Source organism: Mugil cephalus, chromosome 8, assembly GCF_022458985.1.
Source record: "Mugil cephalus isolate CIBA_MC_2020 chromosome 8, CIBA_Mcephalus_1.1, whole genome shotgun sequence".
Lineage (NCBI taxonomy): Eukaryota > Metazoa > Chordata > Actinopteri > Mugiliformes > Mugilidae > Mugil > Mugil cephalus.
The window spans coordinates 22,858,514-22,882,710 of record NC_061777.1 but is presented as its reverse complement, the minus strand read 5'-3'; the positions used below and the strand labels follow the sequence as shown (position 1 = coordinate 22,882,710).

Below are 24,197 nucleotides of genomic sequence, written 5' to 3'. Positions count from 1 at the left end.
TGCTCTGCTACTACTTAGACTTAGACATAAACTTAGACAGACTCTAATGATTCACAAGGGAAATTAATTGATCATAGTAGCTTAATTGACACAAAAAGATGAGCTGTTATACAGCTGGATAGAACAAGGAATAAAGGAAGTTCTGTAGCGTTCACTATGGCAGTGGAGCTCAATCAGTGGAGAAGGAGCTCCTCTGACCGTTGCTGCTACTATATATATTTTACACAGTATTATATATTTATGTCAATGTCATTTATGTCATTATATACTGCACACAATATCTATATTAGCCGTTTGCGTTCCTAAAGCATTCTTCGTCTTCATCTTCTTCTTCTCATGTGTAGAATGAGATATTAAACAAGAAAAAAACATAACACTACAATTTTTTTATTAAAAGATCATTTAAAAAACATTCCAATATTTAACTAGAATGTGTTATTCTGCCTATTATCTCACTCAAAAAGCCAAATAATGGAAAATCAGTATGCATATACCCTTATAAGTTGAACATAATTTAAAGAGATGGACTACTAATTCTCAGTTTAGACTCAGTTCCTTGGTCCCAGCATGAACAACTCTGCAAAACCCAGTTCTGAGAGCCTTCCTGTGCTTAACTATTATGTCAGATGCGCGTGAGTCTGCACTAATCTGTGCCAGATCATTTTTAGAAAGTCCATATTATATATTCATACATATACCAATAAATAGCATCTATACACATGTATTGTAAATTCACATGTAACCAGTTTTATTGAGGGTTTTGTGATAGCAGGTGCTTCCAACATTCCTCTGCAGAAACATTATTCCCATCTTGGCTTGAGCAAACTACTGGGTTCCATAGGATGTGCCCATTGACACCTGTGTTATAAAAAAAAAAAAAGAAGAAGAAGAGGAAAATAGATTAAATGTAGAGTACTGGCTGGTCCAAATATAATATGTTAATCAGTGAAAGTTTCCACCAGCAGTGACAGGTGTAAAATGACTTACTGATTCTGCGTCAGCATCCTCAGACAGGTATGTTACTTTGTGTTTGTTGTACAGGTCTCTTTTTCTCGAGCATGTTAGCATGAACCAGTCGCCCACCGCGGGCACCTGAGGGGAAAACGTGCGAAATGCTCAAATTCTTTGGGTCAACTTTCTCTTACAAAGGCTGAACCTCTCCACTCACCAAGCTGAGAAACGACAAAGCTGCTCCCAAGTTCACTATGGTTGGAACAATTCCAAATTTCCCTGCCTGCAAAATAAAAATAAAAGCGCCAAACTACTATTAATTCAAATCAAAGACGCACACATAAAGTCAAGGAGCCAAGATTTTATTTATGCCTCACGGTTCCAAATACAACGACGTTGAACCGGATTCCATATGCTTTGATCAAAGTCCTGGTCTCCTCTCCATCTGCTGTCTTGTAGTACTTTGCAAACCTAAAGGCGATAGTTCTATCAGTACTTCGTCCCTGCTTCATGGAATCATTAATGAGTGTTGATCAAAATATAATTTGACCTGAAGTTGTAGCCCGGGGCCACATTATTGGCAGAGAGTTTGTTGTCCAGCCTGCGGAAGCTGTACTTTGGGTAACACTTTCTCGCCCACCAGTCCAGGTCACAGGTCCAGTCAATGAGAATACCGAGGATGCCGCCCTTTAAAAGCACACAGGAACTTGGAAAAGTAAACTCACTATACATCTAAAACAATAGATTAATATATTTACCTTCACAGCCATCTCTTGAAAGTCCTCGCCAGCCTCTGAAGCGATGTTTTTGAGGCGGAATATGGGGCAGTCTGGGTCGGTTACACGGTTGAATTCACACCTCTTTAGGTATGAGGAGTTAACGTGAGGTCGGATGTTTCTTCTGGAGGAAGGAAGATATGTGTTTATTAAAATGGCACAAAAATTCAACTGTAGTTTCCGTATATTGACAGATAGAAGTCTACACCTCTCCCACATGTCTTCTTTTTCCAGACACACGATGCTGACCTGTGAAAGTTGAACTTCTGGTACGTTACGCTGTTCTTGATCAACACAGTGAAGTTCTCTGCCGCAGCCAGAATTGCACGTCTGTGGGACAGGGAATAACTTGCACAATAATTACATATAAATACTTTATTCCCTAGATTCATACTGTTAAATCACAAGTCAGCCAGCCTCCAACCACCACCTGCCTGCCACCAGCAAAGTATTTCCCATCTAAAGAACAAAGAACCTGTAACCTGTGAGTTAAACGGGTGTTTTAAAACCTGTTATCTGTTAACATGGTGTGTATCAGTTGCTGACTTTTTTACTATTCTGAACTATGTAAAGACTAATACGAAGATTACATAGAAAAAATATGAGACATGAGCTGCCAGCTTTACCTTTAATGTCCCATTGTCCCAAGCATTTGTAATGGCTCATTGATCTCACTCCTAGATGCTTTACAATAACCCACAAAACAGACATCCATTTTTTTTCACGTACTCTGGCACCTTAGTGTCTATTTCAAGGGGGCACCACGAGTGCACTTCACAGGTCCGGACAGTCGTGGAATAGTTCTCACACAGCCCCGTCTGTACACCTGAGTGCAAAATTAGCATAACGTCGGTGTTGTCTTGTGTGGCGTTGTATACGATGTATTAATACTGCATATATCAACGAGGAAGGCCTACCATTGTGACGTGGATCACTGTATCCCACAACGCAGTCACAGTCATCCACACACGTAGTTGATGGATTTGGAAGCTAGAAGGAAAAACGCCATAACAGTGTTGACATTTACAATCATATAAAAAATTTATATATTTATAGGTTTAGTTTGTTAGACTGACCAGGAATTACTGTATGTAATGTAAGGCATGTACTTTTCTATAAAGATGTTTAGTGTAATTTTACTGCAGTTATGCTTTCTGGACATTCACAGAAAATGTTATCTTATGATGCTGCAGATGTTTCTTCGCTGTACAGAGGATATACAGTAAATATGTCTGTTTTGTGGCACTCTATGTTGGGTTTGTCTCCTTTTTTCTGCTGAGAAGATAACTGGGCCTTTAAATCTCATTTGTAAAGGCTTTACAAGACCCAGAAGATAGTCTTCACTTTAGATGAGCTCACACACCAGTAAATGGGTTATAACTGCTTGAATTATTTATGAATTACAGTAAGAGCACATGTTTAGAACCCATTTATTAACACATCATTAATACATGTGCAAAAAATAATGTGTATAAATGTATACTAAAATGATCTAAATGATCCTTGAAACCAATTCTAATAACGCCTGAAATATTAATTTGTAAATACGTTAATATTTAAAAGTGATGCTTTATAAATGATGAATAAAGTATTTAATAATGTCTTAAAAAGTTTTATAGAGAAAATTTCTTCAACTTAACACAAACGTGGACTCAAGGATGAACTCGTAAGTCAAATATGACCTTGTAAAACTAGTTGTTTTGGTCATCACCCACTCACCCTCAAAAAAATCAACATTAGTACACGACCCAAGTAAATGTAAAGTAATTCCTTTGTATGCAGACAGTATCTGGTGATTAAACAAACCTCATGCGAGTTTCAGATGGGCAATAAACCACAGACGCTCCTAATAAACGGGCAGCTGTGACTACTGAGGTAGTTTACCACCACTAGGGGGTGATGTGAGACCGACTGAACAATGCATTCAATTGTTCAAGTGCTTCTATGAAGGCACTATATAAAGCCAAGGCATTATTATTGGCATGAATAAAAATCTAAACTATGAACCAGTCATTTAGAAATGAAGACACCATTAGATGAGTGGTGAATCCCTCCGTTTTATCTCTGTATTTTGACATTCTCAACAAATTAAATATGAAAAATGTCTAAAAAAAAAAGTAAAATGAGAAAGTGGATGGACTGACTTGGATGTAGTCTGCATCTTGACTGAGTTTGTGGAGACGCACAGCGATTCACTGACGTAATGGAACTCGAGAAACCCACCCGTCTGCGTATTACGGGAACGTAATCGTATCTTTAAAACAGTGACTCACCTCAGGACACCGTGACTGAATTTGTTTCGGTGTGACAACCATATTCGTCAGCACAAAGAATGAGTTATCACCCTGTTTGGCAGAAGAGCAAAAAACAGATCCCAAGAAAGTCAAACAGTCGACGCCACTGAAAAGAGGATTAAATAAACAATTAAATACCTGAGAGGGAATAACATAATCAGCCACGTCCCAGAACCGAGGGTCCATGTCGGATGTGTTGGTGTAGGCGAAACCTTTCACTTTGGTGGTGACGGTGCTGATGACGGAGTCAGTCTCCTGGTAGGCCTTCTGCACCACACACACATACCTGGAACAAATTATAAGACTGCGGTCAAATCTAAACATACTTTCACAACTATTTGGTTTAAACCCACATTTTACAAATTCCCAGACTAGCGTAGCATCCCTCCACTGACTTACCCCACCACGTACAGCATCACCAGGAGCTGGGTGAGCCTGAAGACACATCCTACACGTAAACTCGGGATGACCAGGGTTTTGGGGGTTTCATAATCAAATGCATAGTGCAGACAACTCTGGCAGCAGCCTGCAGTCTTGCTCATTGCTGCAGCACACAGCAGTGATGATGAGTAACAAGAGTGGACAGAAGTTCACTTAATCAAATAATTATATTCAAATCATATTCAGTAACTGGGCACATCCCATTCGCCGTTCTGTGATCCAACAGTCCCAAAAATACTCCCTGTTCTTGTTTAGTTGTAGAGCCACTAGTTACAGAGGAATCAGCAAAGTGAATTTCCTGCAGAAGGTTGAAGCTAGAAAATAAATTTCACTTTTACTGGTCTATATTATATATTTATTTAGTTTACATATAGCACCGATTAGTTGGTTCGTTTTAATATGATCCTTTATTTATCCCACAGTGCGGATACCTGTAATTTTCAGAGCATTGATGATATGCACATATGTCAAAGCAATACTTCTTAGGAGTCAACAGTTCTTACCTCCAAAGCTTTACCATCAGACTTCAACTGGGCCAGGAAGAGTTTGTGGTTGAGAAGATGTCGACAGAGCCGTTGTGTGCTTGTGCAACCTTAGTAACGCCCAGTTTAGATACTGAAAATGACACTCATGCATATAATTGATTTAATTTTGTGAAAGTTCTACGACGAGGGTGAGGTGGGTGGGAGGGTTTTTCGTTGTCCAACATGCAAACAGAGAAACTCTTTTGTTCAGGTGTGAAGATATTCTGGGAAAGTTGAGCAGTTAACACAATGACACCCTTTGTTGAAACAACTAACCACCACATTTACATATCATTATAGACCGATGGCTGGAGCCTGAACATAAAAGACAGAAGGGGCTGGAACATTTATGGTTGTTATTCGTCTGAAAAGCAACTACCAGCTGAACTCTTATCTAAATGTTGTGGGGTGTATGAAGGATGTATGACAGTTAAGAACATGACACCAATACGTCAGCCTTTTCCTTGTATGTGGACATGCAATAACAATAAAACGCATTTTAATTTTAATTTAATGACACTTACTGACTTCCATGAACACATGACAGATACAATGTCACTTTGGTCCAATAGTACCTCGGATATAAAGTCTATATAAACTACCACTTTCAGTTCACGTAGATACTTTGGCATTCCATCTGTCGACAAGACAAAACGGCATAGCTTGCCTTCAGTCAAATACAAATATAATTTGTACCAACTCATTCAAGTTTCTTTCACCTATAAGTCCATGTTAGTATATTCACACAAGTAAAAAAGAAAGGCTACAGCAGATTGTATACACAATATACAAATGGATACTGTTCATTAGATATGATATACACAGTAACATGGTAAGTCATCGGTAAAACTAATGATGTTCAGTCCTAATGTTCCATGATTCAGTGTTGAGTTTTCAAGTATGATATGAAGGCATATACAATGGTTTCTACAAAATGACAAAAAGTCCACACATATGAAGCTACAGTGAAGGGCAGACCTGGAAACGGAATTTCAGATTTCATATTCGTCCAAAATCAAAGTCCAGCCCTCCGTCATGCAGGTTGCCTTCATTTGCATTGTCGAAGCTGTTCTTCCCGTGGATCTGCTTGAGGTGCTTGCGAAGAACTGGTTTGTGAGCGAACACCATCTCACAGTAGTTGCAGCGGTGTGGTTTATCGCCACTATGCAGGTTTAGGTGATCCAACAATGAGCACTTCTGGGTGAAGGTCTTGCCGCAGATTTTACACTGGAAGGGTTTGATGCCGGCGTGGACCCGCATGTGTCGGTGCAGGTTGCCCTTCTGCGTGAAGGTCTTGCCGCACAGGAGACACATGAACAGCTTGTGCATCTTGAGGTGGTTGGCGTAGTTCTCCAGCTGGCGGAAGACGCGGGAGCACTTGGGACACTGGTGGTACCACTGGAGAGGTTTGTCATAGTTCCTCTGGTGTCCAGTGTGTTTCTCTGTGGGAGGGGACGGAGGAGGGGGGCTCAGCGGGTATCCGGCAATGCCAGGTTGGACAGCCATCTCACTGCCACGGCTGTCCACTGTGGAATTAATGAGCGAGTGCTGGGGCTCAGGGGAGTGCAGCGCAGCGGGAGGGCTCCCGGAGAAGTGACCAGTGACGGAGTTTTCTGTTGCCTCTGACACCGACTCCACCTTCACTATGGTGATATCACTATCAACCATAACCTGCTTCGGACGCCTGTTCAGAACCTGGACAGGGCTCCTCGGCTGTATAATCACATCATCTTCTTCATCATCTTCATCATCGTCGTCACCATCATTGTCGCCCTCAACCTGCTCCACATCCTCCTCCTCTTCCTCCTCCTCCTCCTGGCGCTGCTGGACAGTCCGTACCTGCTCTTGCTCCCTTTGTACCTGGGAGGATAGACCCTCCTCCCTCTTCTCCCTTCTCGAGACCACATCCACCTCCAGGTGCCGTTGTGCCTGAGGTTTGATGAACTTGCTGAGGGCCTGAGTGCATTGCTCCACGATGTGGCCCATTTGCAGGAAGCTGGCCACTGTCAGGTAATGCACCAGCTCTAGCTCAGGAAACTCAAGCTGGCCCGTGTAGCACGACAGCAGCAGCTGCCGGCCCACTTCCGCCTCCTGGATCATGGAGATCTGGACCTCCCTGGAGTCCTGCTGGAGGATGAACTGATCCCTCAAGAAAGAGGAACCAGCTGCAAACACCACCTTGTGACCGGGAACTTCCAGCTGGTTGATGCGCACGGTGACATCACAGAAGCGTCTCTGGTGTCGTAAAAGGTTCATCTTCTGCAGCATGGAGTCCCCGAATGTGGCGAAACGGAACTGCAGGATGACTTGGTTCTGAGCCATAGTGAATCAGGGGACGGCAGCACCACACCTGTGTGGAACAAATACAGAGTTTGTAAATCTCTCCTGAGGATGTGCGGAATTCTTTTACTTCAACTATTGTACTTTCAAGCAGATAGTATTATTTACATGTAAACATTTTAAAGAGGCAGCGGTTCCTGTCAAATAAACTGCTTCTCAGGCACGTACAACAATTAACTGGAGAGGTTTTTTGAAGATCTTTTCTTGAAGCTGTTTCGTACAAGCAGCTTCTTCAGTTCTTAAAAACTTGTTGGGAGCTGGGGTTTATTAGGCACATCTGTATGCGTTATTCGTCAGAAACTTTTTTGGCCCAAAGAGAAAACACCCAGGCAAAACCTGAGTAATGTGGTTTATGTTGTTCAGTGCACAAAGGAGACCACAGACTTGCACACAGGGGAAACAAAACAACCCATTCACAAGTGGATGGCTCAACACAGACAACCACATTTTAGCCAGAGAAGACAGATGGGTTGAGAGAGGAGTAAAGGAAGCCATTTCTTTTTTATCAAACTGGAAAAGCCTTCTCTAAAACAGAGGAGGTGGACTGAGACATAATCTGCTATCAATTACGACACAGTCTGAACTTCTGTTTGAAGAAGCTTCATCTCCACTCAAACCTTGACTTTGACCTCTTGGAGTCTAGGCCTGATAATGAGTTGTTAGTGAACCATTCATTGGAGAAAGAAGAGCGAGTCAAATGGTCTCCTCAACAGATAAGTATCTGGCCGTTAACATGCACAGATGTTCGAAATTAAAACACAATTCCCCACCAATCTTTTGGAACTGAAGAAACTCTACAACTCCCTTGTTTCAGTTCGTTTCAGACGTTTTCGTTTTTAAAGGTACTGCCTGAGAACAACCACAAGAGCAGCAGTTTTGGAGATGCACTGACCCAATTATCTAATCATCCGTTCATTTTTGTCAAAGTTTCTCAAATCTTTCCACTTGTCCATTTTCCTACCTCTAACATGAACCTGGACTAAATATTCAGGTACTATCCATTATATCCCACCCACTGACAGGTAGGTTATCATAATACAGAGATACACAGTGTTATTCCCTTCAATCAATGATCATAACTAGTTAATCTGAGTACTTTATATGTATATGTAAATACACACACACACACATATATATTATGACTGATCAATGTATTTAAATTAAAGATAAACTCATCATATGATCTTAATCTGCATAAAACAATTGAGAGCTGCTCTCATGGATAAGAGTGATAACATGGAACCAGACTCCATCAAAGAAAATGGCAATTTAACATGGACCGCTTCATAAACTACCGAATACCAAAGTGTTGCAGCACATTTTTAGATAATAATGTCCACTTTTCAGTTCGGCGTTCATCATATCAAGCAAACTTTAACACAAAATGAGTGTAACTCGTATTTCTTCCCAAACCTCCATGTAAGTTAAAACATAAAACTGTTGACTGATTCAAGAGAGTATATCTTTAGCTGAAATGGCAAAGAAATACATTTAAAATTAAACAGTCAAAAACAGAGATCCTGTTGCTTACAATCAAGATATTAATGAGTAATAATGACCATCGGTCAGACTGGTTTCCGCTGTCCGTGTTGACCGTTACCTGTGTTTGTAACTATGTTAGCCTAGCAACGGAGCTAATGCTACGTGCCCCTCTAAAGGAAAAAACGGATAGCATCAATGCTTAGAAAATAGACAAGACAATAAGTGATCATGTATAAAACTGGCATTAACAACGTTAGGTGTAGTTATGAAACATCAATAGCCCAGATGTTCCCTCGGCCTCTCCTCCACTCTTTAGCTAAAGCTCGTGTTGCCTGACAATATAGCATACAGCGATGCTACTCACTAGCCTGCAATGACTGTATTCTTTTACTTAATCGAATAAGTGTTGAATACCTGATGGCCCCTTGTAAACAAACCCGTTGGAGATGGGTTTGATCGGCGGGGCACTGGCCCGTGTGTGTCCGAGGATATGAGGGAACTGCTCCGGATGCAAAACACATTTAAAGGCCCAGTACAGCCTCGTACCCGCATACAAAAATACCGTTATTTATTTATTTATTTTTAGAATTGACCCTGAAGGCATCATGTCCCAGGTAGGTCTGAAACAATAAATATCCTACGCATCGAAAGAAGATAATTATCTAATTCCTTGTAAAAAGGCAAAACGGAATTACACGCATACTGTGTGATTATTATATGCTAATTTGTTTTAATGAGCCACCATTTGCGAAAAACAAAGGAAACAGGATTTGTTTGAGTTTTCCTGAAGATGTTTCAACGTAATCCATGATTCACTTCTTTAGAACTGGTGTTTATTATGAATCTCTGTGGGTTTTGCACAGGTCAAACTCACGTGACTAGGTTCACACAAAACTTAGATTTAGACAGACTTTAATAATTTGCAAGTGAAATTGCTTGGTCACAGTAGCTTAGCTGCACATATAAGCAGTCTTAAAAAACATAAGTAAAAAGAATGCTAAAATAAAAACAAAATGTAAGTATTACCTAATAATATAAAATAGAAAACAACATAGGCAAAATAAGTACAGAATGCTAACTACATAAACATACATTTGTTATAGTTATTACATGTATTAATGATTATTATTATTACAAATTATTTACAAATGTACATATTGGAAGGCAGTACTGTAATTTTATCTTTAAATGACATTACAGAAAACATCTGCACTTTGTCATGTCTTCTTGATGAACCTGGAAAACAGAAGTAAAAGGGTCATTAAATTCTATTCAAATACATTTTACCTGTAGTAGGCATCAGTGAATGTTCAGATAGATGGGAGTTATTGGACACATAAAATAGCATTAACAAGGTGGATCATGAAGTGTGTATGATGTTCCATACCAGACGAAATGGTATCCTCCCAAAATAGCCAAGGCAACCAGTCCTATTGTTGCAGCAGCAGAAAGCGCTGAAACCTTCAGAACATATGATGTACCTGGAACAGGGAGAAGTATCTGTGAGTAAAGTGACTTCCAACACGTGCTTGTTTCTGAAATTATTTTGCTATTTCACGACGTTGTAACATTAGGTAGAATAGTTTGTACAGATTACACCGCAGGATGAGTTACCTCCGACTTTAGCCCACACGACACAGGAACTCTTTAAATCCTATAAAAGAAATTTTTCAATATTCAGATAAAAGTATGCCAGTTTTCCAGGCATGTACTGTAAAATAGTTGCACCCACCGTTTTCCACTGACTGACAGCTCGCAAGATGATGTAATAGTTCTTGCCTCGCTTCAGTGGTACATTATAAAAGCCCCCGTAAAAGGCTCCATCCCCTACAGTAAAAATAATTTCTGTTCCAACACTCTGGGCATCTATCTGCGCTGTGATGTACTCCACTGGAAACTTTATTTTGTTTGAGGGGTCTGAGCTCACAGGAGACGAACAGTCAAACATCATGATCCCCTCCAAAGGAACCACAAACACTTGGTACAAGCTGTCAAATTAAGGGGGAAAAAAAAATTAGAAGAATTTTGACTTAATCAATCAATCAATCAGACTTTATTTGTAAAGCACTTTTCATACAAAAAGGAGAACACAGTGCTGGATACAATAATCCCACATGTACCCCCAACCCCCTCCTCCGACACAGACACACACCCACACATGCACAGACAGACAAATGACTTATTCATCATGTAGAGCAAATGAAACAATAAATAATTAGGATAGTAGCTTGTCACCTACATATTTGCATATTTGTGTAATGTATGTACACTTTATATAATTCAGGATTGCTATATAAAACCGACAAACAACAACAACAAAAAAAATTAAAATATCAACAACAATAACAAAAAGAACAACAAAAAACAAACAAACAAGGAGCCTTCCATCATGACTGTTACCTTATTGGGTCCAGAGTGTTGGGTGATCTGTGTAGCTTCAATGTGGGTAAAGGAGTCTCAAATTCTCTGTAGTAGACAACCGGAACTGGAGGTGCTGTTAAATATCAATATACTGTACTAAGTGTGCATTGCTCACTAAGTATAAAGAACGTAAATAAAATATAATCATATACATTAAAGACGATTTTCAGGAAAGCATTAACATAGACGGAGGGGTTATTTAAATCATGCTACAGCAGAGTTGGTGGTACCTGGTAAACTGGTGTTAGTGGTGATGGTCGCTCTGAACTGAGCAGTTGTTGCATTGATGGTAATGGTGTAGTTTGTGACTGGAAGCAGGTTGAGACAGAGTTCAAGCTGGTCGGCCGTGGAGCTCAGAACCTGTGTCTTTTTATCATGAAAGGATCGCTGGTAGTCTCTGGATCCGGTGTAAGTCACCTGGAATGATTGAGCCAAAAGTGTCAAAAGGCTGCAAATTCCTGCCAATTCCTGCCAGTGGAAGAAAGCAGATGACAAATTGTCTTACCGTGTAAACTTCTGTATCCTCATCATACTTTTCTGCTCTCCAACTCAGACACATTTCATTAAAGATAAGCAGGTGATTGATAGGCGGTTTGATTTCTGTGTGAGTTTGAAAGAAAACAGTGATAAACCTTAATGATGATTATTACAAATCACCAAACATCATCACAAATAAGGCCATACCCCGAAGGACGCCAAGCAGCAGGATAACCTCTTATTTTGTGGGTTTAACTAAGGTAATGTTCTGTCATGTTTACCTACTACGTTTGCGCTCACCTATGCATCTCAGAGTAGATTTCTGCCACTGCCCAGAGGCGCCGCACACAGAGACATTGCTGCCCCTCCAGCTGTGATATCCTGCCGCACAGCGATGGATCACAACACTTCTATTATGCCACACCACATCCGAGTTGGCAAGGAAGGGAACCGGGCCACATTTAGCTGCAAACACAATTGCTCTTGATGACTGATTGAATAAAAAACAAATCTCTCACCCCACATAAATAAGCAATTTGTTTCCAGCTTGGATCTGAAGAACACCTAAAAATCACAATATCAAACTCTGTAGGTTTCAGCGCAGCTTTCACGTGCACCCTTGTGCTTTCCAGTGACCGTTGCGACCTGTTGCAGTTGTAACCCCAACCAACCACAGAGTATGTAGAAGATTCCTCAGCATGTCAAAAATAATGAAGACCCAACAGCTGAACAGATGTGCATGACCAGAGACTGTTACTCTACCTTTGCACCTTATAGATACATTCCCCCACTTTCCAGATTGTGAACATGTTGACATATTATTTCCACTCTCCTGGTAAAATCCGTTCATACACTCATACAGCACAACGCTGCCCGGTGTGCTGGTACCATCCCACAGTAGGTTAGTGTGAGGTACTGTTAGAGGGCGGCCGCAGGTTATTTCTGAACACAGACATGAATTAGCTCAGACTGTGGGTATAAAGACATGTAAAGAAGCAGCGAAATCCAGTCATCAGTGACAACAGCTGAACAACATGAAAAATTAGGAGAACAATTAGCAAACCCTTTATATGTGTTATGTCATATATGTGTCTCATGGGCAAATTATAAATAATATCTCTCTGTTACTTATTAAGTTTCATGCTGCCAACAGAACAATTTAAAACAATTAGTATCAATGTTGTGGTCATCAGACATTGCACCTTGACACCACAGATCAATATCCTCCCACAGTCCGTTCTCTCCACATACTGAGTAGTTTCTCAGGCTCTTGGTGTAATATCCCTCCTCACACTGGTAATACACCACACTACCAATGTGAGATGTGCCGTTCCAGAGCACTTTAGCATTGGGTTTAAAAACTGGCTCCTGACAGTTAATTTCTATAACAAAAAAAATCAGAAGACAGAAATATCAGACGTACTTGGTGAGCAAGAAAAAATGATTAGTGGCACAATTATCATGAAACATGTTTTAAACTGGTTAAAAATGACTTTTAGTGGACAGATAACTCAGTGCACCCATGTACAGATGAGTCATTTCACCTTGACAGAGCAGAGAAGCTCCGTCCCATTCTCCACCAGCATTACAAACTGATACATTCTTTCCTCTTACACTGTGATATCCAGGATTACACTTATAAACAACCCGAGAGCCCACAGTGGAGACTCTATCCCACAGCATGACTGAGTGAGGGATGGGTAGTGGCTCCCCACAGTCAACCTCTACAGAGATGGAAATCACAAAAAAAGGTGTCATTCATCTCTGGAATGTCAGGAAAAACCAGCTGACAACATTTTGGGCCATGACATTACCTTCGCATGAGATGTCTGCCTTTGTCCAGTAACCATTCATTGTGCACACTGACACATTGTTTCCCTCACTGTGATAAAATCCTATATTACAGAAATATGTCATCGTGCTTCCAGGAGTGGAGCTGCCGTTCCACATTTGCCCAGTGTGGGGCAGAACAGGAGGATCCCCACATAATATCTCTGAGAAAGGAAGGAAGGTTAATGAGTTAATTCCAAAAATATTAAAAACACAAGACATCACAAGCCCATAGCACATTAAATAGAATTTTAATTCTAACACAAAGTCTTTGAGAAAAGACTTTAGGATCAGGATAGTGGGGTAATTAAATGGAAACGACTACAACTCAAAATTGAGGCCAATACATTAAAGTGTAATAACACCCGTAAGAGGCTCTAACTCTTACTGTCTTGGCAGAATCTAGTCTACCGACTAATTCACAAATGAGCAGAGGTGGAAGATGTGCGGAGCTGAGTTGGGCAGGGGACACAGAGATAGACAACCAGCAACATGTGCGAGGACTACATACAGTGTCTGCATATTTAATTACCGTATATTTATTATATATTATATAAAAACTCTTCCCTGTACGGTTATATAGATGTGAATGTACATAGACCATAACTGTGTACCATGTAAAGGTGTTTTTTTCTGACGTTATTATGGGTGTTTTAACATGGAGGTCATTAGCGATTGCCTCACTGTTTGAGCCAGCCTCAAGTGGTCATTTCTGGAACTGCAGTTATTGGTACTCTTTCCATTTTTTGCCACTGTGAGATTTCTATTGAAAAGAAGCCAACTTCTCCCATCAAATTCTAACACAGTACGTTCTTTCCAGAAGAAAATGAAGTTAATTTCATTATTTAGTAGCTATCTGGGCTCAGAGAGAGGCATGTTTCAGGGGTGATTGGCACGCCGCATAAACGAAATGCCTGGGTCAGACGATCAAGTGTTAACATCGACAGTAAATCGATGAAAGGGCGAGGGTGTTAGAAATCATTTCACAATTCACCATGTAATTTCTGAAAAAGCCAGCAAATATGTCACAACTCCTCATCTCGAACCCTATTGAAAATGTTCCTCTTATAAGGTTGTGAATACCACAAGAGGGCGCCATTCACATGAACTGTCCTCATTAATATGATAAACCAGACTCCATTTAAATGCAGCTAGAGTGGAAAAGTGCTGACTGTTTGGTCAGTGAAAACACTACTTTTTTACAAGAACTAATTCCCTGTCTTCTTAGATTTTAAAAGAATATTATGTATTACTTTGTTAAATGAATGCATTACCTTCACATGACAGAGTTGGGGTTGTCCACTGACCGCTTTCATCACAGATGGATACATTTTGTCCTCCATTGTAATAAAAGCCCTCTTTACAGAAATAGAGCACAGTGCTGCCTGGGGTTGACTTTTTATTCCACTTCAGCCCAGTGGATTCAATTAAAGGAGGATTTCCACACAAGATCTCTACAATCAATAACATCCGCCATAACAATATGATTTAAACACACTGTATTCAAGTGCATAAAGACAAGCAAGACAACACCACACATCTGTGTTCAGCCCTGAGAAGGATAAATTACTTCAACAATGATCTGATTAAACAGTGAATGTACCTTGGCAGAGCACAGACGATGTGTCCCAGTGTCCAGATGCAGTACAGACAGACACATTTCCTTTCCCAACATTATGATATCCATGGATACACTGATAAATCACCTCAGTGCCCATCCTCGTGCTCTTATTCCACAGCACGTGAGAGTGAGCGAGGACAGGAGGCGAGCCACAGTCGACCTCTGAGAGTCAAAGCAGTGACATGCTGCATGAAACAGTTTTTACTAGGAAATCTCCAGGAACTCTCATCAGTCTGCTTCTGTGCTTCTGAAACTGGTTAGTAACTCTTGGTATGTCGGTATAACACGCATAAGCATCCATCAGCGTTTATCATCACCCTTCTTAAGGTTTGAAAGCACTCATTAGGCTTGATCTTTATATACAGGTGCTGACAACTGCGTAGTACAATAATATACTTTTTGTTCCTTGTAGAAATGAGAACAGACAGATACGTATTACATACAGAGCAACATTCATTTAAAGACCAATAAACATGCAGCCTTAGATTGTAAATGCTCACACTGTAATCACACTAACTTAACCTGGACCAAAAAATTGAACTTGAACACATGGCAAAAAATGCTACTACTCATCTGATCGGTGAAGTCGGACTGGAAACAGTCCCACCGTTTCTGTCCTTTCACCGATGGAAAACAGCAGACCGTCTGCTTGGTGTGTCGCATGCCTAAAACTAATGACTGCCTGCCCTTGGGATTCAATTTCCACACTGGATTTTTTCAAGTTTCAATATAAAAATACTAAATGGTGCAGCTCTAAAAAAAAAAAAAAAGTTTAAACATTATGACTGTGCAGAGCACAAGAGACATTTGTTACCTTCACAGACCATGGTAGGTTTTCTCCACAGACCGTCCGCTCCACAAACAGAGCTGTTGTCTCCCCTCCTCCAGACAAAGCCTTCCTCGCAGACAAATGTAGCCAAGCTGCCATATGTGGTTCCGGTGTTTGAGTGAAGCACCGTGTCCTCCTCTAAGACAGGCTGGCCACAGTCAACCACTAAGAGGGACAGGAGCACAAGACTCATGTTTAGATCCAGCTTTTCTCAAACTGACTGAGATCTTGCATAACCGGATGATCTGACCAGACAGAATTGAAGGTCACATATATTAATAGCCTTATTAATAGCAATTAATAGTAGCACATTGATATTCATTCCAAAAAGGGGGCACATGTAATTTACCAGTAGATACAGCATCCTGTCAATGCAGCTTTACCTTTGCAAGAAACATTGTCTCTTGTTGGTTGAAAGGGCTCAACTCCATTGTGGACTCGGTATCCCACCTGGCACCTGCATTCATAACTGCCCTCAAGATTTCTGCACTGACCCCCAACTCCACAGAGCCCTGTAATCCCACACTCGTCAATGTCTGCACAACAAAAGACAAATGACATGAGCGTGAAGGTAAATGAGCAGGTGGCATGAGAACAATCACGACTACAGTGTGTCCTATCAGCCAGGGGAATCTGTCTCCACTCTGCACTGACTGACTGTGTAGTCTAAAATACAGACGTACAGACCTAAACTTGTTTTTTCTTTAATTTTTCCATTTGAAATCTGTGTTTTTAACATCTTACTTTAAAAAGGTCTGGCCTAAACTCACCCCGGCAGTGGGTTCCATCATTTGGGATAAAGACAGCCATGTTGTTAGAAGGTCTGTAGCCATTCAAGCAGGTACAGTAGTAGCTGCCATATGTGTTGTGGCACGTGGTGTGCTGCCCACAGATCTTACTGGATCCAATTTGACATTCATCTTTGTCTGGAAAAAACACCAGAAAATCATCAAATACTTGAAATGAAGTCAGTCTATTGGAACTTAGTATGATACCATGCGGTGGATATTTTTGACTTCAAGATAACGGTTTTTTACACAAACACAAAATGTGGTAAACACACTCATGGATTGCAGCAACAGCAGTGATCGCTATATGTTTTCTTTGTTCAGTACTTTTGTTTGGACCTGTCAGCCTTAGCTACAGTTTGTGTTTTGTGCTTATGTTAGCATGCTAACTTGCTAAAATTTGCTAGCATTTAGGACAAACCACTGCTGTGCCCAGTTACAACCTGATAGCATTGCCACCAGTCATGTTCTTCTTTTGGCCCTTTGAGGAGCAGATAATAACACATTATCACCTTATTAAATTGGTATGTCAAATGTGTTAGCAATTTTTTATCTGTGTTGGTTGTAATTGTGCCACAGATGTATATAACGCAGTGTTCACCTTTTAGTATTGTCAGCAGTCACATTTTTCCTTGATATTTTCGGATGCTAAATGCTCTGCTGTACAGTCACTAGCTGTCTTTGTCTATTGTTAGGAGCTATTCAGGTGCCAAACTGTGGATTTGTTGAACCATTTTACTACACAGCACCCCATGCGGTGGTCAACGACCTGATGAGATGATGGGAGGGTACAAAACAATAAACTGTGGCTAGAGAAACTGACACAATGAGCTGAAAGTCACTAAAAACTCTGTAGAGCTCAGGAACATGGATAGTTCTCTTGAGGGATACCTTTAGACTGTATATAAATATGGATGCCATGTCTCCACATCCTCCTACTTTGCCAAAGTGTGGCAAAAAATCAGGATATGGACTGAGCTACGGTATCAATAATACCGTGCCCAATAAGTCATGTTGTCCATCTTTATATACAGTCTACGAGCACATTCAGTCATGTCACACAGTCAGTTTGATTTAACATTGAATACAAAAATATAATCTAGAGAGGCTTTAAGGGTCACAATTAATGAATATCAGGAATCATAAAGGATTGACTCCCCTTTTAAACTTTTAATTCAACAATTTAAACTGTCGTTAGTTCTGATAGATAAACGGACTCATCATGTATCGTAAGTTTTTTCCTACCTTGACAGAAGCTTCTTCCATTTCCAACAAAGCCATACTTGCAGTTACAAACTTTTCCAGAGCCATCTGACTTGTCGTCACACGTGGCGTTAGCGTGGCAGGTTTGACACACATCCTGCACAGTTTGGCCCTCTGCCGACAAACCTTAGAAGATATTAAGGTCACCCACAAGTTTTGTTGTTCTACTGTTCTTTAAATGTCATTTACATAATACACGGTGAAGATGTTAAATTTACAAATTGTAATAATGGTATAAATTCTAACCAGTATTCTTACCTGCACATACAAAGACCAAAAACAACACAACCATTGTTCTGTTTCTGTCCTCCATTGTCCTCAAGAGGTTGTTGTTCTCTTTACTTCACCAGATGCTCCAGCCTCCTCATCCCCATCTTCGTTTTTTTTTTTTTTTTTTTTAATTATTATTTTTGTACTTCCTTCTTGCAGACCATTACGACGCTGAGCGTATTTGATAACCAGCACAGAGACGCTGCTGTGTGTGGGTGAGCTGAGGTCACACACTGAAATGACTCCTTTTCTCAATGGTCTCCTCACAGCTGGTGGTTTTGTGGCTTCATCTGTCATTCTCTGGCACATTCAGTTACTATTCCCACTTGCTGATGATACGGTCAGTGTGGTGAACTGCACATGCATGCTGTTCTGGCTGATAACGGCTATATTTAGCCTAACGAACCTGTCGGATTCCCTCTTACAAATGTCATTTAATAACACATAACTGTGGACCTTCATCATAATGTCATTTTTCAAAAGAAATAGAGTTTGGTGTGTTTGGTGTGGGTCTATGAATAAATACAGCTCTCTAATGGAATCACACAACTTAATCTTCATGAGTGACTGACTGCTGTGGATCAAAAGGTTCATGAATGTTCATGAATGTCACACCCTATGTTCACTGATGCCGCATTAAACCCAGGTGTAGCTTGTATTTTAAGTTAATGAAACCAACATCCTTTCTTGGCCCACCACAGGGTCTGTAGTGGGTGCTGGGGGGTGTTAGCTGGTGTGCTGTGGGAGTGGGAGATAAGTCTGGTGACTTCATATCTCTGGGCCCAGCAGGGTCCTAACTGGGGTTTTGCTGTCACTCAAACCAGTAAGCTAGCGCCTCACGCCGCTGTCTGCTGGCCTGGACCGATTAACTCTTCCTCAGAAAAGATGGCCCCCAAAAAATAAACTGTACATTAAGGTCCAAACCCAAGAACAGACTGAACAGCATGGCTTTTGTGTGAGCCTAGATCTAGAACAGGACATTATATGGATTAAAAAGAAAAAAAAAGTTACTCCAACAATAATTGTGCTCAGTGGTAAGTTGGGACCGTTTAACCAGTGGGATATTTTTCTTTTGTGGTATTTATTTATTTACTGTCACGTGGTGTCGATTGTCCGCTTCAAACAGTGCAACCCAGACTCAGATAGCTGTATAAATGTATTCCACAAACGGTGAAAATATCTCACTAGACACATGACTTTTATTACTGAAGTTTTCTTTATTTGATGTTAGCACCTGATCTTTCAAGGCCTTCTGTATAGTTATCACAAAGTTTGTCACAGTTTGCAGTCAAAAGGATACGGAAACATGCATTTTTTTTTTTAGTATTAAAAAAAACACAATGGACTTTATAAATATGTGTTAAACTTGATTATCTAAAATGTAAATCAAACTAAAAGCATAACACCTCTCAGCATACATACCCAACATTTCATATCCATAATGAAGAGGTAATTTTATTGAAATACATGAGAGCACACAGGCTGAGGTTTGAGGTTATTTTTGCTGGCTGATTTGATTTAATAATAACAATAATTAAAAAAAAGAAAGTTTTTCCTCTTTTCTTACCATGATTTAGTTCAGAGAACAGAGGTGGAGTCACAGTCCAGATCTTAGACATGGTTTCAAACCTGTGACGTCCTGCAGGGTCATAACAGGATGCAGAAACAGCAGCGCTTCTTTTCGTGAGCAGTCTCAGCGTCCTCAGGTGGAGGTGCTTCAGGAGATGCCGCTTCCTCTTTACACTCTGACACTGAGCAACTGGAGGTGGACAGCAGCCTCCCACGCACCAGGTCGGCAGCTTTCCCATCCATGACGGACAAGTCTGTCACTGTTTTCTCTCTCAGCGACATGTCCCCATCATCATCATCATCTATCAGCACAAACTCCTTCAGGTAAACCATCTCCACTCCGTGGAGACTGTGGTTCTCCGCTGATTCCTCCAGAGTGTGGGCGTCCACAAAGGTCAAAGTTGAAGTCTCTGTCAGGCTCTCGTGTGGGTCGGTGGAGAGGTCCTCGTGCCCAGAGAAGGCCTGGCTGCTTGAATCCATCGTCCACGTGGAGTTCCTGTGAACAGCCTCGTCTTTTATGCTGTACTTTTGTTCCTGGCTGTTGGAGACGATATCTGAAGCAGGAGACATCTGGACTGTACCGTCTCTGCTGGGGGGCTGGTCTCTCCTGGCGTGTGAGCCATTTTCTACAGCGTGACCGTTCCCAGAATGCATCTTAAAGGCCACCTTCTGCAGGTCATGGTAAACCTGCATGTTGCTGCGCTCAGTTGGGGATGAGAGCAGGACGCTGGTGGTGTCGCCTTTCCTTTGCTTCTTCATGTGTTTCCCTGGGAGAAAACAAAAAAAAACTGGAGGTTAATTCTTGACCTTAGAGGTTTGAAACTGAAACTATTCTAAAGACAGGATCAAGCTATTTCAAATGGAAATAGAAAAGTGAAATTACTTACCAGCTATTTTTCTGGTTTCTATTTAATATTAACAAAATAATGTAATAGTATAGTCTTTACATTAAATACATTAAATAAAACCGCTTGTTAAAATGACTGAATGGCAAAAATACAGCAACGCACACCAGTCTACATATCTGAATAGTGTATTTCTGGCAGCCTCTCTACGTTGGCATGAAGATTTCTTCGGCTGAGGCTTTTTTGAATGTTGTGCAAATTATTTCCCTGTTAGCAACACATTTGTTTGATGGAAATTCGTTTTATGTTTTTGATCCTAAACCAGAGGATTGTTGGCTGCCCTCTCCCCTCCCTCATGGAGATCCACTGTCAACATCAACAAGGAGAGTTTGCACCCTCAGCTGTTTGAGCTGTTGCCCTCTAGGAGGCGCTACAGATGCATCAGGACGCAGACAAACGGACTGAAAAAACGTTATCTTCTGAGAGTCATCACCACCCTGAACTCTCACAAGCTATAATCTAAATGCGTCAACATAATATAGGATGTGTAATAACATACTTCTTACTACAGCTGCCATCTGTTTTTAACCATGTGCACTACATGTCGACATTCTTACCGCTTCTTCTACACAAATATGTTTTTATATATATATTTTCAATATTTTTTGTATTATAACTTTCTCTTGTAAATCTCTTGTAAATAATACTTATTTTGCACTATTTTGTTTATACTTGAGCTTTTGCACTGATAAGGAGAAGCTCTCCAGTCTCCTCATAAACTGTATAATGACAATAAAGGGCATTCTATTCTATTCTATTCTATTCTATTCTATTCTATTCTATTCTATTCTATTCTACATACAGTCCAATTTGATCTCAGATGTGTCCGACCAGTAACATGATAGCATAATGACACCTCCAAAAATTAGTTTCACTGCAAAGACGTACACGTATATAATAAAAATATTTACATTTAGTAAAATATCCTTTTACAAAACGTTTTATGAACAACCTGAGGGAAATAGGTGCAATTTTTGGCACATTGCTGCCACCTGCTGTTAAGTTCTGGGTATTTGTGTTGCCGTACATTCACAACTTACTAAAACAGCACAAGCCTTTGGAGCCTTTGGAAACTGAAGGCTCAACACTAGAAATATTATAGTTTTAACTGGAAGATGAATGACTGAGCAGAAGTTTTACACACAACTCAACTCATGAGGAGAAATCAACAAGACAGTTGGAAAAACAAAAAAAAAGGTGCCAGTAGTTTAAATGTTAAGACGATTCACTGGTAAAAGGAAAACTTGTGACAAGAAACGTTGCCAGGTAGCCAAAAAAAGAAATTAGAAGGCTTCATTCTACTTTTGTTGTCATTTTGCATCCATTCACTTCTTTTTACTTTAATTTATCCATATCTATTGTGTAAGTGGGGCATGTAAGAGTAAATGCAGAGGAGTTGTTCATGGACAACAGTCGGCCAGTAAGAGAGAACAAGCTGTCATTTAGTTTTGGCCTCTCTGAATAAATAAATGAAGCTGGTACTTTAAAAGAAGCAAAAAATAACCTGAATTCCCCGAGGATCAGCTCTTTGAAGACGAAGACAGATAAATAAAGTGCTCTAACCAGAGAGTGTGTGTCTCTTTCCTTTAAAACACACCATCCCCCCACAAAGACACATTTCAGATGAGGTGATGAATGCATTCCTCCGAGGTAACATTTAGGTGCTGCATCTCACAAATCTGTCTAAATCTGACTAACAGGAAGACTCATGTCTGTAATGTTACACAGTCGCGTCCACTTTAAAAAGAAAAAGTAAAACTGATTTGGGACAAATCAAACACGTACAGACTTCTTCGAGGGGTGTGTTTCCAGTTGCCACATGCTAAATGCCCTATCGTCTGTACAGGAGCTTAACAAACTGACCTTCTTACACTTGACTGACTCGTACGCTTGACAGAATCGGGGCTCTATAAATGAATAATAACATCAATGTACATGTTCGAGGGAGCGCCAGGATGCTCCATTCTGGCTTGTTGTGGTGGCGGCTGGGCAAGAGGAGATGAAAAATAGATACGATTTAAACACACTCGTTGCATTATAATTGCATTATATATGAATGTTGCTGAAAATGTACGTGAAGACGTTCAGTGGCGCTGCAACAAGAAATTAGACACTATTTTTTTTTTTTTTTATCATTTACTACAATTATATTTGACTTCTCTAGTGTTGAAGAGAGAATAAGAAAACAATCTGTTTAAGTAGCTTCTCTTATAAATGCTTTTAAATCTGTCTCGACACAGCTCAGGTGACATCGCAGCAGCGTTCTATACACTAACTACTATTAGGTCACAGCTCAATACATTTAACAGAAACATATAAAGACATATTCACAAAAATCCGCTTAAATTCCAAATAGTTAAAAAGCGCCTGTACCTGAAGCCTTTCACTGTTGAACTCTCCTCAAAGTTCCAGTAATGAAAATCACATGGCAGAGAGGGGATGACACGGCGTGCTCTCTTCCTCCTGATCTGCTGCACAGCTGCTGAAACTGATCACTCCTCTGGGTGGACGTCTACAATCACCGACTCTTCACACACACCCTCCCCTCAACGACAACTGCTCACAGTGTGTGCAGGGAGCCGGTCACACGAAGCTCTACCGACTCCAGTAGAATCAGAAAGGCTTTTATGTGTTGTTAATTTGATGTTTGCTGAACTTCACATTCGTACAGTTTGTACGCCTGCAAACAAACTGTGGCCGACATTCGCTTTTGGGAGAATAATTTCTTTCATATTTATTCCTGCATAAATTAATTAAAGAAATACTTTTCACATTTTGTGGAGAGGAAATGGCAAATGCCACCAAATGTGACACTGGCATACCAGCCACTCAACATCCATAATTAACAAGTATACACATTTACAGCTTTTTGAGACGATTTTACTTCCCTTTCCCTTCTTTCCAATCTGTATGCTAAGGTAAGAGAGTTGTCCCTCTGGCCATTGCTTCACATTCTCATCAGCACATAGTGTAAGAATAAATATTTGTCAAAACTATTTCTTTAATTAATTTTTGAAAATCCCACCATTATTTTTTTAAAAAGTAAATCCAACAGGAGAGGGCCAACTCTGACTAAACCCGATCATGATGTCCATTGTTTTCTCATTTCTCTCTTCTTCTTTTTTTTTTCTAAACACACAAAAGCCATGCTCGGAACATTCGTCCTTCTTTCTTTATGAAAAGCTGCCTCGGTGCGAGGATGCATGAAACGCCACTTCTCTCAGTGCCATGCTCTGAACGTGTTCAGATAAATAATACAGGAGGACAGACCTCCACATACATGAAAGCTGCAGCAAACAGGGATATCGGAGGATGAATCAAATATTGAAAAGGCTTCACTCCCTGTGTGGATAGTGTCTGCATTAGCCTCATACAGTCGACTTGTAGACAAGGCATCAGACAAAGTGCTCATGTGC

At 40.5% G+C, this 24,197-nt stretch overlaps 4 protein-coding genes across 8 annotated transcripts; all 4 read right to left on the bottom strand.

Annotated features, from left to right (window-relative positions):
• Positions 1–446: 446 nt before the first annotated feature.
• Positions 447–4,759, bottom strand: p2rx4b (purinergic receptor P2X, ligand-gated ion channel, 4b). Of its 4 annotated transcripts, XM_047593115.1 has the most exons (12): positions 4,421–4,759; positions 4,160–4,307; positions 4,001–4,072; positions 2,645–2,717; positions 2,457–2,553; positions 1,977–2,057; positions 1,710–1,851; positions 1,502–1,638; positions 1,329–1,422; positions 1,169–1,234; positions 988–1,092; positions 447–858 (listed from the first exon to the last, which is right to left on the bottom strand). In XM_047593115.1, exons 1-12 carry the CDS (start codon positions 4,561–4,563, stop codon positions 826–828), a joined length of 1,191 nt encoding a protein of 396 aa, XP_047449071.1. In that variant the 5' UTR covers positions 4,564–4,759; the 3' UTR covers positions 447–825. The 4 variants fall into 4 exon arrangements, with proteins under 4 accessions (XP_047449071.1, XP_047449069.1, XP_047449070.1 ...); XM_047593113.1 differs by having other exon boundaries at positions 4,001–4,307; XM_047593114.1 differs by having other exon boundaries at positions 4,160–4,564.
• Positions 4,760–5,450: 691 nt separating this feature from the next.
• zbtb26 (zinc finger and BTB domain containing 26) lies at positions 5,451–9,389 on the bottom strand. The gene is made up of 2 exons (XM_047593111.1): positions 9,223–9,389; positions 5,451–7,336 (listed from the first exon to the last, which is right to left on the bottom strand). Exon 2 carries the CDS (start codon positions 7,306–7,308, stop codon positions 5,986–5,988), a length of 1,323 nt encoding a protein of 440 aa, XP_047449067.1. The 5' UTR covers positions 7,309–7,336; positions 9,223–9,389; the 3' UTR covers positions 5,451–5,985.
• A 230-nt stretch (positions 9,390–9,619) lies between these two features.
• On the bottom strand, positions 9,620–18,605 carry susd1 (sushi domain containing 1). Of its 2 annotated transcripts, XM_047592867.1 has the most exons (19): positions 18,296–18,605; positions 18,020–18,163; positions 16,757–16,912; positions 16,370–16,522; positions 15,972–16,151; positions 15,140–15,319; positions 14,811–14,990; positions 13,521–13,700; positions 13,251–13,430; positions 12,909–13,088; positions 12,469–12,648; positions 12,007–12,171; positions 11,735–11,829; positions 11,460–11,646; positions 11,209–11,302; positions 10,541–10,796; positions 10,423–10,462; positions 10,196–10,289; positions 9,620–10,044 (listed from the first exon to the last, which is right to left on the bottom strand). In XM_047592867.1, exons 1-19 carry the CDS (start codon positions 18,348–18,350, stop codon positions 10,026–10,028), a joined length of 2,718 nt encoding a protein of 905 aa, XP_047448823.1. In that variant the 5' UTR covers positions 18,351–18,605; the 3' UTR covers positions 9,620–10,025. The 2 variants fall into 2 exon arrangements, with proteins under 2 accessions (XP_047448823.1, XP_047448825.1); XM_047592869.1 differs by lacking the exons at positions 14,811–14,990; positions 15,140–15,319 and having other exon boundaries at positions 18,296–18,603.
• Positions 18,606–19,504: 899 nt separating this feature from the next.
• Positions 19,505–23,606, bottom strand: si:ch211-12e13.12 (paralemmin-2). The gene is made up of 2 exons (XM_047592870.1): positions 23,155–23,606; positions 19,505–20,643 (listed from the first exon to the last, which is right to left on the bottom strand). Exon 2 carries the CDS (start codon positions 20,633–20,635, stop codon positions 19,955–19,957), a length of 681 nt encoding a protein of 226 aa, XP_047448826.1. The 5' UTR covers positions 20,636–20,643; positions 23,155–23,606; the 3' UTR covers positions 19,505–19,954.
• Positions 23,607–24,197: the final 591 nt, after the last annotated feature.

What these genes read in the sequence shown, in the direction of transcription:
- p2rx4b (XM_047593112.1), bottom strand. Translation starts at nt 4,468, where the DNA reads ATGTGTCTTCAGGCTCACCCAGCTCCTGGTGATGCTGTACGTGGTGGG. An exon ending in CAGTGATCCACGTCACAATG is followed by an intron (nt 2,554 to 2,644) that starts GTAGGCCTTCCT and finishes TTTTGCACTCAG; the next exon opens with GTGTACAGACGGGGCTGTGT. An exon ending in TTCAAGAGATGGCTGTGAAG is followed by an intron (nt 1,639 to 1,709) that starts GTAAATATATTA and finishes GTGCTTTTAAAG; the next exon opens with GGCGGCATCCTCGGTATTCT.
- zbtb26 (XM_047593111.1), bottom strand. Translation starts at nt 7,308, where the DNA reads ATGGCTCAGAACCAAGTCATCCTGCAGTTCCGTTTCGCCACATTCGGG.
- susd1 (XM_047592867.1), bottom strand. Translation starts at nt 18,350, where the DNA reads ATGGAGGACAGAAACAGAACAATGGTTGTGTTGTTTTTGGTCTTTGTA. An exon ending in TTTGGTCTTTGTATGTGCAG is followed by an intron (nt 18,164 to 18,295) that starts GTAAGAATACTG and finishes ATATCTTCTAAG; the next exon opens with GTTTGTCGGCAGAGGGCCAA. An exon ending in CCCAACTCTGTCATGTGAAG is followed by an intron (nt 13,701 to 14,810) that starts GTAATGCATTCA and finishes TTCCTTTCTCAG; the next exon opens with AGATATTATGTGGGGATCCT.
- si:ch211-12e13.12 (XM_047592870.1), bottom strand. Translation starts at nt 20,635, where the DNA reads ATGAAGAAGCAAAGGAAAGGCGACACCACCAGCGTCCTGCTCTCATCC.